The sequence below is a fragment of the Quercus lobata genome, chromosome 10, assembly GCF_001633185.2.
Source record: "Quercus lobata isolate SW786 chromosome 10, ValleyOak3.0 Primary Assembly, whole genome shotgun sequence".
NCBI lineage: Eukaryota > Viridiplantae > Streptophyta > Magnoliopsida > Fagales > Fagaceae > Quercus > Quercus lobata.
This window is the reverse complement of record NC_044913.1, coordinates 16,428,282-16,444,141: the sequence shown is the minus strand read 5'-3', so window position 1 is coordinate 16,444,141 and position 15,860 is coordinate 16,428,282. Positions and strand designations below refer to the sequence as shown.

General features: G+C 34.7%; 2 protein-coding genes across 2 annotated transcripts; both read left to right on the top strand.

Annotated features, from left to right (window-relative positions):
* Positions 1-8,090: 8,090 nt before the first annotated feature.
* On the top strand, positions 8,091-10,999 carry LOC115963967 (40S ribosomal protein S9-2-like). Its single transcript, XM_031083235.1, has 3 exons — positions 8,091-8,202; positions 8,967-9,348; positions 10,512-10,999. Exons 1-3 carry the CDS (start codon positions 8,175-8,177, stop codon positions 10,693-10,695), a joined length of 594 nt encoding a protein of 197 aa, XP_030939095.1. The 5' UTR covers positions 8,091-8,174; the 3' UTR covers positions 10,696-10,999.
* Positions 11,000-12,997: 1,998 nt separating this feature from the next.
* On the top strand, positions 12,998-14,018 carry LOC115963995 (pectinesterase 3). Its single transcript, XM_031083279.1, has one exon. It carries the CDS (start codon positions 13,090-13,092, stop codon positions 13,831-13,833), a length of 744 nt encoding a protein of 247 aa, XP_030939139.1. The 5' UTR covers positions 12,998-13,089; the 3' UTR covers positions 13,834-14,018.
* Positions 14,019-15,860: the final 1,842 nt, after the last annotated feature.

Here is a 15,860-nt window from a genome sequence, read left to right as displayed (position 1 = left end):
AGTTTACATCCAACACTTATTTCGCCATTTCCATAATCTCTAGTAGTAGCATACAGTGAATAGAACTTCCAGTATCTTTTATTTTCTTTTTGCTGAATAAAACCTCGAGTCACTTCTTTAATCACCCAATTTCTAAAATGATACTGTTCTAGAACTATGCAACTCTAACCGTTCTAGAACTAGACAGTCAGAACTGTTATTAAAATTAAAACATATCCTGAAGTCATCTTATATATGTTATTTCAAGAATTGATTCACACCCAATTGACATACTTAGGCCTCTCAACCTTCACTACTATAATATCCTCATTGTATGACATTTGTTCTAGCACTTTGAGGAGTAAAAATGGAGTTCCATAGACTTGAGAGGTCACAGGTTACTATTACTGCCTTAACCATCCAGGAAGACATTATATTAAACACCAATTTCATACAATCTGATCTAGGGGTGTCCATGCAAACCAGAGACTCGACAAAACTGGCCAACCTGACCAAAACCAACTCGTGATGGCCGAATTTGACACCTCTGACGGTCGATGATGGGTCTCAACCCTTAGAAACTAACTCTGGTAGGTCAAGTGGCGGGTTTTGTCCTCAAAAACCCGAGCCACCCAACCCACCTGACAAAAACTCAAAGAAGGCCGAAAATAACCTATATCTGGTGACGATTTGGCACTCCTCAACTCTGATTCGGCCACGTTTGGCCTTCCTTTACTTAGATCCACTCAAATCCAGCCAAGATCTAGTCTCTTCCTCACTCAGATATGCTTAAATCCAGCGAATCTAGCCCATATCTACTCAAACTCGGCCAAAACTCCGGTAAGCCCAACTCTAACTCCATCGATATTCTTAAATCTCGGCCAGATTTCCATAAATCCGAAAGAATATCGACCAAATCTCGTTAGATCCAGCCAGATTTCGATCAAAACCTGGCAATATCGGAAAACTCAAAACTGACCGATTCACACCCAAAAACCAATACGACCCGACCCGATTGATCTGAAACTTCATTCGGGTCGGTTGCGGGTTGAAATCTTCCCCACCCAATAATGTCGGGTTGAGTCCAAGTTGGGCACAAACCCGAATTGGCCCTACCTGTGGACAGCCCTAATCCGATTCTCCACATATTAATATTAGTCTCCCTTAACATACAAATAATTATAAGCCCAAAATGCAAAAAGGCTTTGTGCTATCACTTTTTTATTATTTTACCTGGGGTTTAAGATTCGTATAAATTGACCTCTTCATCTTACTTCTGTTGAATGACCACGTAATGTGCATGGACCACTTTATTATAAAAGAATATCTTTTTAAAATAGTAGGTGTATAACACATGACTATTTTTCTATCCATTATAGTTAAAAAAATTGAGTTGCAACGTTCAATTTGAACCATTCTTAAATCCTATGGGTCAATAATACAAAATTAATGGTACAGGGGTCTGTTTGATCCAAACTCGAGAGGATCTTTTTGCATTTTGCCCAAAAAATATTCATACATGATAGATATAGAGTCAGGATAAAGTTACATCTTATATAAGTCTAAGTAATGTTACATCACCTAATAATTTGTTATTGGATTACGATTTAGAAAATCACCATTGGAATACATGTTCTCTATATATCATGAGTAAGAATGGAGAATTTCTTGTCAATTAAATGTTGTTTACTACTTTTTTTTTTTTTGAGAAATATGTTGTTTACTACTTGATCTTGAAATCCATCTTTTATGCATAATTTTTCAATTCAAAAACTATAAATTGAAAATTTTGATAAATGACACAATTATTAATCTTTGATAATTTTGTTGCAAGTATGTAGACTATAAATTGAAAATATAATCTAACGATAAATTTGTCAAAATTCGCATTTAATAAAAAAAATTGAATGACATTGTTGACTCAACTTTAATCCAACGGTGGATTTACTTTAACTTTAACCCAACTTTCATATATATATATATATATATATATATAGTCAATGAAAGTGTAATAATAAGATCCCAATTCAATAGTCAATATTTCATGGCTAGGGCAGTAGGGCTATAAATGGGACAAGTTTTGTTGAGTATTATATAAAAATAGTATGTAACTCATGTTTACGCATGAGAATGATGAATTGTAGTGGTACTATTAATGTTAGTTTGGGTAATAAAGCATATAGAATATTAGTTCGATCAGAACATTTGGAGATATTAAAATAGTTTTTTCTTGCAATTTTCATGATATTGGTCATGCCAAGTTTTTCATTACACTGCTATTGTGTATATAATTTTGAAAATCGCTATTGGATATTATATATACAATATCAATTCACAATCATTGTTTGTAAAATTCTACTAAATACAACACAAAAATAAAAGAATAAATTGATCCAATAGTATCTTCTAAATTGAATAGGAATAGGTGCATGAGATCGTTTAGCTCAATTACAATTTGTTATGTTCAAGATCCTGACATACAAAAGATCTAAATAAAAACAGTATAAAAAATATGCTCATTAGTTCAAAGAAAAAATAATAGTAAAAATCTAAATAATTTAATTTATATGAAATGTTAACAAAAGCAAAATTCAATTTTGAATCTAATTAAATTTTCTTTAAGTATTGGTTATATATATATATATATATATATATAAGTTTTTATGGTTTATTTATATTAAACTCTTCGTTTTCTACATTGAATTAATTCACTTGACACAAAAATTAAAAAACTTACATTAAATGAGACACGTGGTGTAAAATTAAGCTCTAATTGAATTTCAATTTTTAGACTAAATTAGGACATATGGCACAAAATTACTTTTATTAATATATATATATATATATATATATATTTTAAAGCTTTTTTTGCTTTTTTTTTTTTTTTTTTTCTTGGAGGCTCGTGTGGTGTTGCGTAAGTTTTGTTTATCAAAATTTGAGTGTCTCTTGTGGTAATTATTAATTGGAGATTTATTTATATATATATATATATTTTTTTTTTTTTTTTGAGAAACAATTTATTAAATTATTGGTGTTGTTTTAATTGTGCAGAAATCAAGGTCGTCCAGCAAATGATTTTTAGAAGGTATTTTTTATATTAAAAAATGATTTATAGAAGGCATTTCATAAAATACGGTGTGCATCAAAGACTTTTTCCGTGGTTGAAATTTGAATACATAAAATATGCTTTAGAGGAAAAGATTTACGACAAGGTTTACAATTGTTTCCTTCAACGTCAAAATGCTTGAGGACAACTAAGGGGAAGCTATCAATTCTAGAGAGGTTTTTACTAAATGAATTCTCTAAAGAATAATAGGGATTTGGTGGTGGATCTTAACATCGAAAAACAAAGTTTCTTTTCAAACTAACCTTTAAACTCTTTTCCAAAAAAAAAAAAACCTTCAAACTCTTTTTATATTTTTTTATTGGATGTGAATTTTGACAAATTCATGGTTAGATTGCATTTTATTATTATATACTTTATACTTAAAAAATTTCAAGAAAATAAAGATCAATAACTATACTATTAATTAACTGTTTAAATTTTAAGTTTTTGTAACTTTAAATTATGCATAAAAAATACATTTATAGATCGAATAATAATTAACATCCGATTTGAACGAAATTTAATATGTATGTTAAAAACATAAAGAATATACAATTCATTGCTTAAATTTTCAAAATATATAGTTATGTTAATTTGTTAGTGAGAAATGTTTTCCTAACTCGAAACTCTTTGCCCTAGTGAAAGGTGTTTCAGCCTGTTTTTTGTTTTTATTTTCTAAAAATCACGGTGCCCTTAAAAGAAATATTGTTTGACAATTATATTCAGTTTTTTTGTTTTCAAAATTTCACTATTCCAAATTGAAGACATGAAACAAGTTTTTGGTGTTTTCGAAGGAAATAACTATATTTAATGACAATCTTGTAAATAAATCAAAAATTAAGGGGCCCATACTATTGCATATATAGGTATATACAAGGATAGATTGTGTCGGGGGCGAAAAAGTTTCCTTTTCGACAAATGAGATTTATGTTGGGTCAAAGAGTCTAAACCGAAACTCGACAATGGACTTGATGCACGGCCCAAAGGCTATAGGTGAAGATTCAAGAAATCCACTATATTTTATGCCTTGGGCTTAGATTGGAACTGACAAGAGTGACCCATGAACAATCTCTACAGCGGACACGTCAGCACGATTAAAAAACATATTGTAAGAAATAACTCAACAGTAAAGTGTTTCTGCAGAAAACAGCCCAACTGTAAGGTGTTCCTGCAGAAAATAGCCCATCAGTAAAGTAAAACAAAACATGATAGATCTTTAGCTGTTGGTTATTTCACAGACTAAGGGAAATATCTATGTTTTCAAACTCATTATCTGTTAGCTCTAGAGATGAGTCTTCTAATACAACAATATGAGGGAAAAACTCAATAGTAATAGTTACATCATAACCATTGATAGTAAAAGAATAAGTAAATATCATAGGTTTCATTATGACAAATAGTGAGGAAAACTTAGTGTGAGATGAAGGGAGAGAGAGAGATCCCAGCTAGTGCAGCAAGATCATTATGGTGCCAAGACATGCTTATGAATATATAGTGAGTAATGAGTAGAGAGAGTCATTTGTGAGTAGTATGAGTAATGAGTGAGAGTGTATAGTAAGACTGCTGGAGTTTTCTGCTGGGAGTAGATAGGTGTTTATGAGTAGAGCTATGAGAAGTGTTTTTGAGCTAAGAGTTGGGGACTTAGTTTCTAGGCTTGAAAACTAAGAATTTAGTAACTTTTTTAGAGCTTAGAGGAGGCTCAAGAAGAGAGGTTAAGGAAGAATCTTTTCTAGTGTATGGCTTAGTGTCTTGTTGTAGCATTAATGGAGAGTTCCATTTATATCAGGGTTTTTAGGGGTGATTAGCAAATAATCTTTGCTAAATCTTTCTCAATTTTCAGAAAATCCTTAGAGAATCGTTCTTAGGATTTTAGCTAAGAGTAGTAAGCTCAACTTTTAGAAGTTTCTTGTTGTTTTAGGCAATAACAGCTGGGATTCTAGCAACATTGAATGCTGATTAGCCTTGGCTAATGGGATTAGAGCATGCTTTTAGGCTAATGATTTTGGTTATGCTGCTGCTAGAATCAGAGTTCCTTAGGGCAGATTGAACCACCCCAAGCCAGGTGTCAACCTTGGAGCCCTTGTTGGGAACTCTACTGGGATCCCTTTGATGCCTTTCAAACCACATTTCCCTAAGTTTCCTCATTTGGGGTTTATGTGCTTGATCCATGAACTAGAGAATAAATATTTTTAGTATGAAAATGAGCTGATTCCATGTTGTTTTAGGAGCTTTAACGGCTTGATAATGACTGCTCTTGATTTTTGAACGACTGGATTAGAGAGGAAAGAAAGGACAGCTGGCTGAAACTTTTCAATTTTCTGTCACATCCATCTTAGCTTTATGTCACATGAGAAATGATGGGATTTCAGCTTGTGAAAGAAGGATTCAACCCTTGAGGGACATGTGTCCTCTTCTGATTTGATTTAGACAAGTTGGGACTCGATAGGAAAGGTTCCAGCTGTTTGTGCTGAGATTTCGACTGGTTACTTTACGTAAGCTTTCAGCTGCTAGATTTTGTATATGGGCTGGGCTGGTCCAGCTGGGCTTTGTAGTCAAGCTTCCTTTGGGCTTGGTCATCCCTACAAAAATGAATGGTTTTGCCATGGGTAACATACATGGGCTTTTGTAGTTAGTTGATTATGGAAAAATAGGCATTCTTCCCATAAAATTTTGTTAAAGACATATTTTTTGAGAGATGCATATTTATATTTCCCATGAGTGTGGGATTTGGTATATGTAGAAACAAGTGTCAAAATAATAGTCGCATTTTGTAAATATGTGCCAAAATAGCATTTGGGTTTTGAGTGTAAAGTAATTGTTTTTGCCAAAATATTATTTTGAGCTTTGTAAAATAATTGCCAAAATAGATTTGGACTTTGTAAAATGAGGGCCAAATGTTAATGTTTGGGCTTTGTAAAATAGATGTCAAATTATCATTTGGGCTTTGTAAAAATAGTTCCAAATTATCATTTAGGTTTTGTAAAAATAGTGCCAAATTAGTATTTGGGTTTTATGAAAATAGTGCTAAATTATCATTTGGGCTTTGTAAAAATAGTGCCAAATTAGCATTTGGGCTTTGTAAGATTTTGTAAAAACATTGTCATGTAGCGATGGGCTTAGTAGAGATGCCACATCGTAGCGGACTTTGTAAATGGTGCCAGATTGTACTGGGTTTTAGAGGTACCAGATTATACTAGGCGTTAGAGGTGCTGGATCGTACTGGGCTTAGCAAACGGTATTGTTGGGCCCTTTTTGGCTTTGCCCACAAGTAAACTGATTTTGGGCTTTTTGTGGAGATAGTGTAATTTTGTGGCCCGATTTTGGTAGTAATGTGATAAGTATTATTTGTGGATAATCTAAGTTTGGATAGTATGGGTAATATTTGTGAGAGGGCCCAAGGTAATTTATGGAGTTTTATATAGGAAATATTTGTGGGAGCCCAATATCATGGAGAATATTTGAGTAATGTGTGGGAAATATTTATGTGGGCTCAGAATAATTTATGGGCTTGTGTGGGTATCTTTTGGGAGTGGGCTAATGAAATTAGGGCTCAAAAATTTGTACTTCAACAGATTGTAATAATGATATACGGTTGGAGAGTATTCATTTGTAAAATGAATAAAATGGAATTACTAGATCTCGAATTTTCTTTGTGAAAATTCAAATTTCAGGATGTTCGATCGGTCGAAGCTTTTGATCGATCGATTGAATTGATTGAGAAAATTGATATGAAGCTTTTGCCTGACTCGATTGATGCTTGATTCATGTTTGATCGATCAAAAAGAGCTTTCAATTGATGCTCAATTCCATTTGATCGATTGAGCATCGTAAAAACTGTTTTTGTAGAATTTTCTGTAGAATTGTGGTAACTGTTCTGAACGTTGGGAAATATTTTAAATCTTGTAAACGGTTTTTTGAGGCTTCGTAACTCTCCATACGTACTTGCAGGTTATAACCCTATGGTTATTTTGTAAAAATAAAAGGAATGAGGGTATTTTGTAAAAAGAAACTAAAAAGCTAGCCAATCACCTGGATTGAGGGAACTTTTATTTTTGCCAAATAGAGAGGCTCATCAATTCCTCCCAAGTAATGTTGGTTGAACGAGTTTTATGGAAAGCCACTGACCTAGCTTTTCTACGAGATTTTTGTAGGCACTTAAACCCTAAACCCTACACATATAAACATGGTCTTGTAACCCTAATTTAGAGAAGAAGATGACGACTAGAAAGTAAAGAAAAACTAGATATGAGAATTCCTAAACTCTTTTTAACTTCTCCCACTGAATATCTTTGAGAGGCGATTATTCCAAAAATCCTTTTTCAAAACAAAAACTCATTTTTCTAAAAGATCATTTGTCAAAATATACTTTCCAAAAATAACAAGAAAGCCAAATAAAATATTTTTCAAGAGATATTTTCCAAAAATCTCATAATCTAAATAAAACATGCCCCCCTCCCCCCTCCCCAAACCCTCAAAAATATGCTTTCCAAAAAAGATTCCAAAAAATTTAAATTAAATGCCTTCCCAATAACTCCCTCCCCCCCCCACTCTTCATTTAACAAAAAAAAAGTCACAAAAATCACATTTTCTAATTTTTTTTTTTTTTTCCTTCTAAAATGATGATTCCTTAAATTGATTAAGCAAATGGACCTCAATATATTAATAATACAAAGAATGATTTGAACCTACGTCTCCATTGTAAACACCATGAGTTGTCTCTCTTTTATTTATTTATTTATTATTTTTTAAAATAGAATGGCTACAAAACTTTTGGTAAATAAATGATACTAATTACAGAAAAAGTAATAGTAAGATTAAGATCCCTACTCAATACTCCATGGGTCGTGTGCTTCTCTCCATATATCTGAAATTGGGCCTAGATAAATTGCGGGCCGCTGAAAACAAGGTCGGGTAAGGCCTTAAAAAGTTAAAAAAAAAAAAAAACCCAAGAAGTACGTTTGGCAACACGTACTTTGCAAATCCAATTCCAACATTAGGGTTTTAGGGTTCCCTTATAAAGCACAAAGTCGCTCACACCTTCACTTTCCTCCTAGCTAGCTCATACGAGAGAGAGAGAGACAGAGCAGCCATGGTTCACGTTGTTTTCTATCGCAACTGTAAGCCCTATCTGCCTTTTGATCTTGAAGTACTTTTTGTTTTGTTTTTATTTTCGTGTTTTTACTGTTAATACTTGTTTGGGTGCTGAGAAAATTGAGGAAAGGAATTGAAGTTGGAACCTTAGATCTTATGCTTGACTTGGCTAATAATTAGTTTGTTGGGTTTTTGAGTTTTGAGGGTTTTCGTGTTATGTGGTTTCAAATATCAAATGATGGATGGGAATTTTAGATTCAGAATATAAAAAAAGGGATCTTTTTGGTTGAAAAGGAAGCTTGAGGTCTAATTGGGGATATTCAATTTGAATGTCTTGCATTTTCTGTTGTTTGGTTTGTGAGAAAATGGGCAACTCAGTTGTGTCAAATTATGTGCAGTGATTAGTAACTTGAGCTAGAAATTATAACATGGGTAGATGTTGGAATCCATACATGTTCTTTTATCTTCATAGGTTTCATTCAGCTAAATTGAGTGTTAATTTATTCTTTTGTTTCATTTTCTCAGAAACCAAACAAATTGTAAATACCAGACTGAGTTTAGTTAGTAACTTTATCATAGAAGATGTTGGAATTTAGATGCAGTCTATTTTTTCCCCTCATAATGGGTTCCTTGGCAGCCAAACCGAGAGCTATTTTTAAGGTCGTTCTTTATTTTTTTCATAAACCCAGCATGGCATAAGTTAATAGATCATTTTTAGGTGTTTATTAAAAATTGCAGATAAATTTTGTTTCTTTGTGATTTGTATTAATATAAACTGAGTTATATGTAGATGGGAAGACCTTTAAGAAGCCTCGCCGCCCATATGAGAAGGAGCGGTTGGATGCTGAGTTGAGGCTTGTGGGAGAGTATGGGCTGCGATGCAAGAGAGAGTTGTGGAGGGTTCAGTATGCTCTTAGCCGTATTCGTAACAATGCAAGGATGCTTCTGACCCTTGATGAGAAGAACTCTCGTCGAATCTTTGAGGGTGAGGCTCTTCTCCGAAGGATGAATCGGTATGGGCTTTTGGATGAGAGTCAGAACAAGCTTGATTATGTCTTGGCCCTGACTGTGGAGAACTTCCTTGAGCGTCGTCTTCAGACACTTGTCTTCAAGTCGGGAATGGCCAAGTCCATCCACCATGCTCGAGTGCTCATTAGGCAGAAGCATATCAGGTAAAATTATCTTTTTGATTATTAAATATAGAATAACTGCTTCACTGCTATGTTGTTTACAAATGATTAGACTTGTAAGTTGGTTGTAACTAGATCTTGAGAAAGCCTTGTTTCCTTATGAGGTAGAAATAAGAGAGGTATGGTCAATACAGATGTGTTCATAAAAGAAATACCTTGAATGATGCAAACTGACCTGTTTAAATAGCATTTTTGTGCTTAAGATAATCCTGGTGTTTCTTTTTGTAACTGTGAGCAATTTTTATGGTGGTGGTGGTGGTGGTGGTAGTGTTAACAGTTGATGCATTTGATGGTGATGGCACTGTAGTGCAAGTGGAACAATTGGATGTGATGGTGTTCTTGGTAATTGTGTCATGGTAGTAATGGTGTGTGGATGAATTTATACGAAATTTACATGTTTGGCACACTGCTAATACGTATGTGCATGTTTGTGTGAATGTTTGTGTGTGTTTAGTGGACTCCAATTGAGACCCTTGGCTTTATTCTTGTGGCTTGTGTATGTATTTATTTGCTATTTTAGTTTGTATGCACTTCTTGTTGATGTAATATATTCCCATGAAATCATACCCTCTCAAATGGGCTTCTTAGAATTTTTTATTACTGTCTTGGTGATACCATTGTTGTGTCAAATAAAGATTGTATATATTTCCCAGAACTGCTCTGAATCAAAATTCAAAATATATTCAGAAAGTATGGTTGAATGATTTGAGGCAGTACTTTGTATTCTTCTTCCTTCATCTTGTATTTCCTTTCTCTTATATATGAATTAGCTGCCTGGACATTGATGCTTAATCCTATGTACTGCAGTGTCTGTAAAAATCCCATTTTAATTCTTCTTTAGCTTAGAAGAGTTGGGAAAATATATCAAAGGTTGATGCCTCTGTAGGATAGTAGCCCTGATAAAAACTCAAAGTTGCTAAATGCAACTCATTACTACAGTTACTGACATTTCCAAAAGTGCCTGATGTTTCTCTCTCTCTTCTAAAGAATAATTTCTTCATTTGTAAGAAAGATTTCAGTGTTAAAATGGATAATCATTTTGTACTGTTGACTTGAATGCCTACGATTAGTGATTTTGGCTGCACTTATGAGGGTTAAGGATCATTTACTCTTACAATGCTAATGACTGTTTTTTGGCTGGCCAGGGTTGGGAGGCAGGTTGTGAATATTCCGTCTTTCATGGTGAGGGTTGATTCACAGAAGCACATTGATTTCTCGCTTACCAGTCCATTTGGTGGTGGACGACCTGGAAGAGTGAAGAGAAGGAATCAGAAGGCAGCTGCTAAGAAGGCTGCTGGTGGAGATGCAGATGAAGAGGATGAAGAATAAGTGATGGGTTAGGACCTTTACTAGTAATACTACCAGTCGGACTGAGGTCTCAACTGTGTTGAACTTTCAACGTTTTGCTTGCAATGTTTAGTATCACTTTAAGTGAGAATAGAAATAGCTTGTTGTTATTTATATGTACAATGTGTGTTTTCTTGGCTTAAAAATGTGTGTCGAACCCAATGGCAGAGGAAATTCATTATGGATGATTGCTAGCTAGAGTTTCAGCTGTCATTTATGAGCCTTCTAGGCCTGTTAAATTATACATGGGATGTGCTTATTGGATATGTTAGTGTGTGATAAATCAGTTGCCAGTGTTCACAGCCTTTTAGGTCGTGCAGTTCTTTTAGGCGTAGTACATTGAGTTCCTTAATTAAATTCAAATGCAAAATTGTATTAAATTTAATTGTCTTTTGGAAAGATAAAATTGTTTGTGTTTCATTAGTTTATGTAACCATGTGCTTGAATATAGTTAGAGAGCTGTACCTAAGTTTTAAGTTTTGCTCATGAGTCAATTGTCAGTTTCTAACCATGTTTTACTGGTAAAGTTTTCTAGTGTATTTTGTTGATTCTTTTTTCGGGTGTGGAAATGGGTGGTGTGGGCGCACTTTAGAATCAAGGGTAAATTAAGATTTACCCTTTTCTGTTTGGGTCATTTAACAATTTAATTCACAAAGTTTCAATTTTTACATTTACGTTATGTTTGTTTCGATGAAAAATATTTTACATTGAAAATATTTTCCGTAAAATATTTTTATTTTACAGTGTTTGGTAGCATTTGTGAAAATGTTTAGGAAATCATTTTGTAAAAATTTTCTAATCACAAAACCTCCTGGATCACTACAAGTCCAACTAGAATAGAGCAAATCAAAGCAAAATTTTGTCTAGTCGGAGCTATTGAAGCATCACTAGCAAATTCAAAGTCACAACCAGTACAAAAATTGCAACAATAATCAGATCCCACCAAGCTACATGGTATACATGAAATCCATCAAACAACCCAAGTCATCCGTGAAGCCACAGTCAACCCACCACCATGACAAATGAAACCCATACTTGAAACCCATCAAACAACCCATGCCGTCCGTCCAGGCACCATCACCTTGCCTCCGCCACTGTCGACAAACACAAATCATACCCAAAATCCATTAGCACAAAAATCATCCACTCACCAAATCCACCGTAATTTGACCCACCAAAAGCAGCTCTACCACAATCTGACTTCTAGAAACTCAACTCAACAATTTTAGATAAATGGTTTTAATCTCTTCAATCTAGGTCTTGAAGGGTGATTTTCAAAGCTGAATAATTGGGTTGGATTCGGTAGGGAGTGGTGCCGCCGATGGCCTGTCGTTGGTGGGTGTTGTCGCTGGTCTTGTTGGTTTGGTTGGGGAGAGAGTTTGAGAGAGAGACAGAAGAGCTGAGAAGAAGAGGGAGTGAGCGTTTTGTAAAATGTTTTACCATTGATTTTTTGGTAAAATATTTTACAAGTTTTTATGCACAAACTTTGGTCAAATTGAAAATATTTTACAACTTTGACTATATTTTACACGTAAACAAACACTTGAAAATAAGAAAATATTTTACGGAAAATATTTTACTTCGAAATAAACAGAACATTAAATCCAAAAGTTGGGATTAAAAATGAAACTATTAAGTTTCGTTCAGAATTAAAATTAGAGATATAAATAAGTTCTATTGATGATTAGCCTATTGTAGATTAATCTTAGCGGTTGGTTTTGTAAATAGACTAAGGTATTTATGCACACTTTGGACTCAATTTGAGACCAATAGTTAAGTTTTGTCCAATATTAACATTGGGAGATATAATTTATCGATATGAATTATAAACCATTTCGAAGTAAAAACTATATATATTATTATTTGCAAAAATATTTTTTTGATCTCTATATTTTGACCATATTTTCAATTTACTTTTCAAGGTTTTATAACTTTTTAGTCCTCATATTTTAAACTTCTTGTCATTTTAATTCCTACTGTTATCTTATTTACAAAGAACGCAATTTTAAGCTAATAGTGAGTTTCTAAAAAAAAAAAAAAAAAAATGTAAAAAAAAGCTAATAGTGAAATAACTAGATACCTTTCTTCCTTTCTGTTGGCCCGGAATAAATCTGTGACCACTGTAAACTGTTTTTTTTGAAACACTGGCAAACCAAAAAAATGGTCATATACACAATAATTGACATATTATTTTCTATTCCAAATTCTAAACAATATTTATTATTATTATTATTATTTTTTTAAGTCTAAACAATAATATATCAATATATGTCATATGTGTCCGTATCAAAGTTGTTTACTTCGAGCACCACGAACACGTTAACGTTGTTCAAAAGCTCAAAATCCCCAAACCAAAACTAAAGAAGAAAAGCAAACATGGATTCAATTAACTTCATCAAAGGCTATGGCAAAGTACAAGACCTTGAACTCCAGCATCAATCTCCAAATCCAAACACAAACACACAGAAGAAGCCCTTTGTCACTGCAGTTTCAATCTTAGCCATTCTCTTCTTGTCTCTAACCCTCGGTGCCATGTTCGGAGTGCTTGTCCACATGGCCGCATCTGACCCACCATCATCATCATCATCCAACTCGGCCGTGCATGACACTGACTCAGTCATCAAAGCCGTCTGCAACGTGACTCGCCACCCCGACTCGTGCTTCTCCAGCATAACTTCATTTTCATTATGTTCATCTTCTCGAAAACTCACTGACCCAGAAGCCATTTTCAAGCTCTCTCTCCGAGTCTCCATCGCCGAGCTCTCTAACTTCAAGAAGACCATGATTTCGAATTCGAACCAAGGGGCAGCTTTCGCTGACTGTCGGAGCCAGATAGAGGATGCGGTGAGTCGACTCAATGACTCGGTGGTGGCGATGGAGGTTTGCTCAGGAGGAGAAAAGGCGTTGACGGAGACCAAGATCAGCGATTTACGGACGTGGATCAGTGCTGCCATGACGGACCAAGAGACGTGCTTGGATGGTTTGGAAGAGACTGGGTCAACGGCTCTTGATGAAGTCAAGACCAAGATGAAGAAGTCACAGGAGTACACAAGTAATTGCTTAGCAATTTTGGCTAATATCCACACCCTTCTTCGCAATTTCAATATGCCCCTTCATTGAAAATTTTGTTCCTTTTTAAACTATGTTTAATGAACAATTTGTGATCTTACTTTTGTATGTGTGTGAGTGTTTCTGAAGTTAATTTGCTATCTACTTATCTTATTTGTGCTTATAAGTTGGAAATGCATGTACAAATTGTATAAGCAATCCATATATTATAGTAATGACTTTTTGGATTGCAATCTCTTCTTTTTGTCAAGATTGATTGATTCTTGTTTTATGGGAGTAAGAACTTTGATACCATTCGAAATTCTACAATGCTTCACTGAGTTTGAGGTTGAGAAAACACAATGATCTCCCTCAAGCCAAGTTCCATTGCAAATTCCATGCCCTTCTGAGCTACCCCTTTCATGCCTCTCATTCTGAAATCTCCAAATTAACAAAAACATGGTACATCAAACCACAAATTCTTGAGGCGAAGATTGTTATTTCGGACATTTTAACAGAGCTCTTGTTCCCCCTTTGGCACCTTTATAAAAACACAGTTTACTTTGCTGCCATATTGCTTGTACTGATGGGCAGAGCCACATTGAATGGATGGTCATGGTTGTCTCAGCCTCCTCATGACACAATTCACATGTATAAGTCGAAATAATCCTTTTGCGAAACATATTTACTTTGGGGAGAGAATACTTCAGCCTATAAAGCTGTGTTTCATTAGTTTTTGTGACTGTCTATCAATTCATTAACAGAGGCATTTGCATCTAGAATTCTATGACGAGACATAATCATATATGTAACCGGAATAGCCGTATAGGCAACCGTTGTTGTGCAAACTTTAATGTGATGACCCATTCCAACCCACCACATGGACCCTCTCTCTATTGCCTTCCTCGCTTCCATAATACTACACCAAGCATACGATGGATTACCATGAAATTTAGCTTGCATAAAGTGACTTCCAGGAAAACATTTGACCTTGAGCACCCGAAAGGATTGAGGGTGATGAATAGGTTGCTAACCTTGCTTGGCCAGTAAAGCCAAATTGAAGGTTTTCAAATATCCAAACTCCTTGCCACCTCTTCTCTTGGAACTACCCAGTTTTTGCCAACTCATCCAATTAATTTTGCATTCACTTCATTGTTGATCCCACCAGATTCTGCTTGCCATGGGGTTGATCTTAGTACCCTTATCAGGTAGTATAAATACACTTATTGTGTAGGTAGAAATTTCCTAGGCCATCGTCTTGATAAGAACTTTCCTCCATGCTTGAGACAAAAGCTTTTATTTCGAACCTTGTAATTTCTTTACCCAATCTTGCACAGTAGAAAAAAAAAACTTTAGTCTTTTATCTTTTCTCTGTCAATGAAGGATCGAGGATGGCAACCCCAAATAATAATCATACTGTTAAATACTAGGTACACCCAGCATGGATTTAATTCTATCTTTAATACTGGAATGGGCATGCAACTAAAGAATAAAGTTGTCTTCTCAGAGTTGAGCTTTTGTTCTGAAGCATCCTCATATATCTATAGTAAATCCATGAGTTTTGGCATTCAGCCTTTGAAGCCTTACAAAAGAGAATACTGCCATCCTCTACTAATTGATACCAAGTGATCTTCCCAGCTCTCTCAGCATCAAGTAAAAGTGAGGTGAGGCCTTCTGCACACAATAAGAATAAATGGATTCCTTTGCCATGTGCTTCTGGTTGGCTGAATATATCCTTTTAACATGCCATTTACCATCACCAAATATGTAGCAGAAGTATAACACATCAATACATCATCACCAAAGAGATCCATCTATAGTGATGAAGTGCATTACTTCTGCTTCATGATTGATTATGGTAAATAGAGTGCTCCAATCTTGTTAGTTTAACTTTCCCCCCTGAGAAAAACATAGTCAATGCTTTCACTATTTACACAAAATTTTAGTACTCTTTAGTCTTCATTATTTTGTTTGCCTCCTATCCTATGGTTATTGAGCATTTGTGTTTTCACGGCGGGGGTGAGATCTCTCTTCTAGATTTAGTGTTCCCCTGAGTGGCTCTGATGGATTCTTGGTGAGTTTTCGATTTTTGGGTCCTC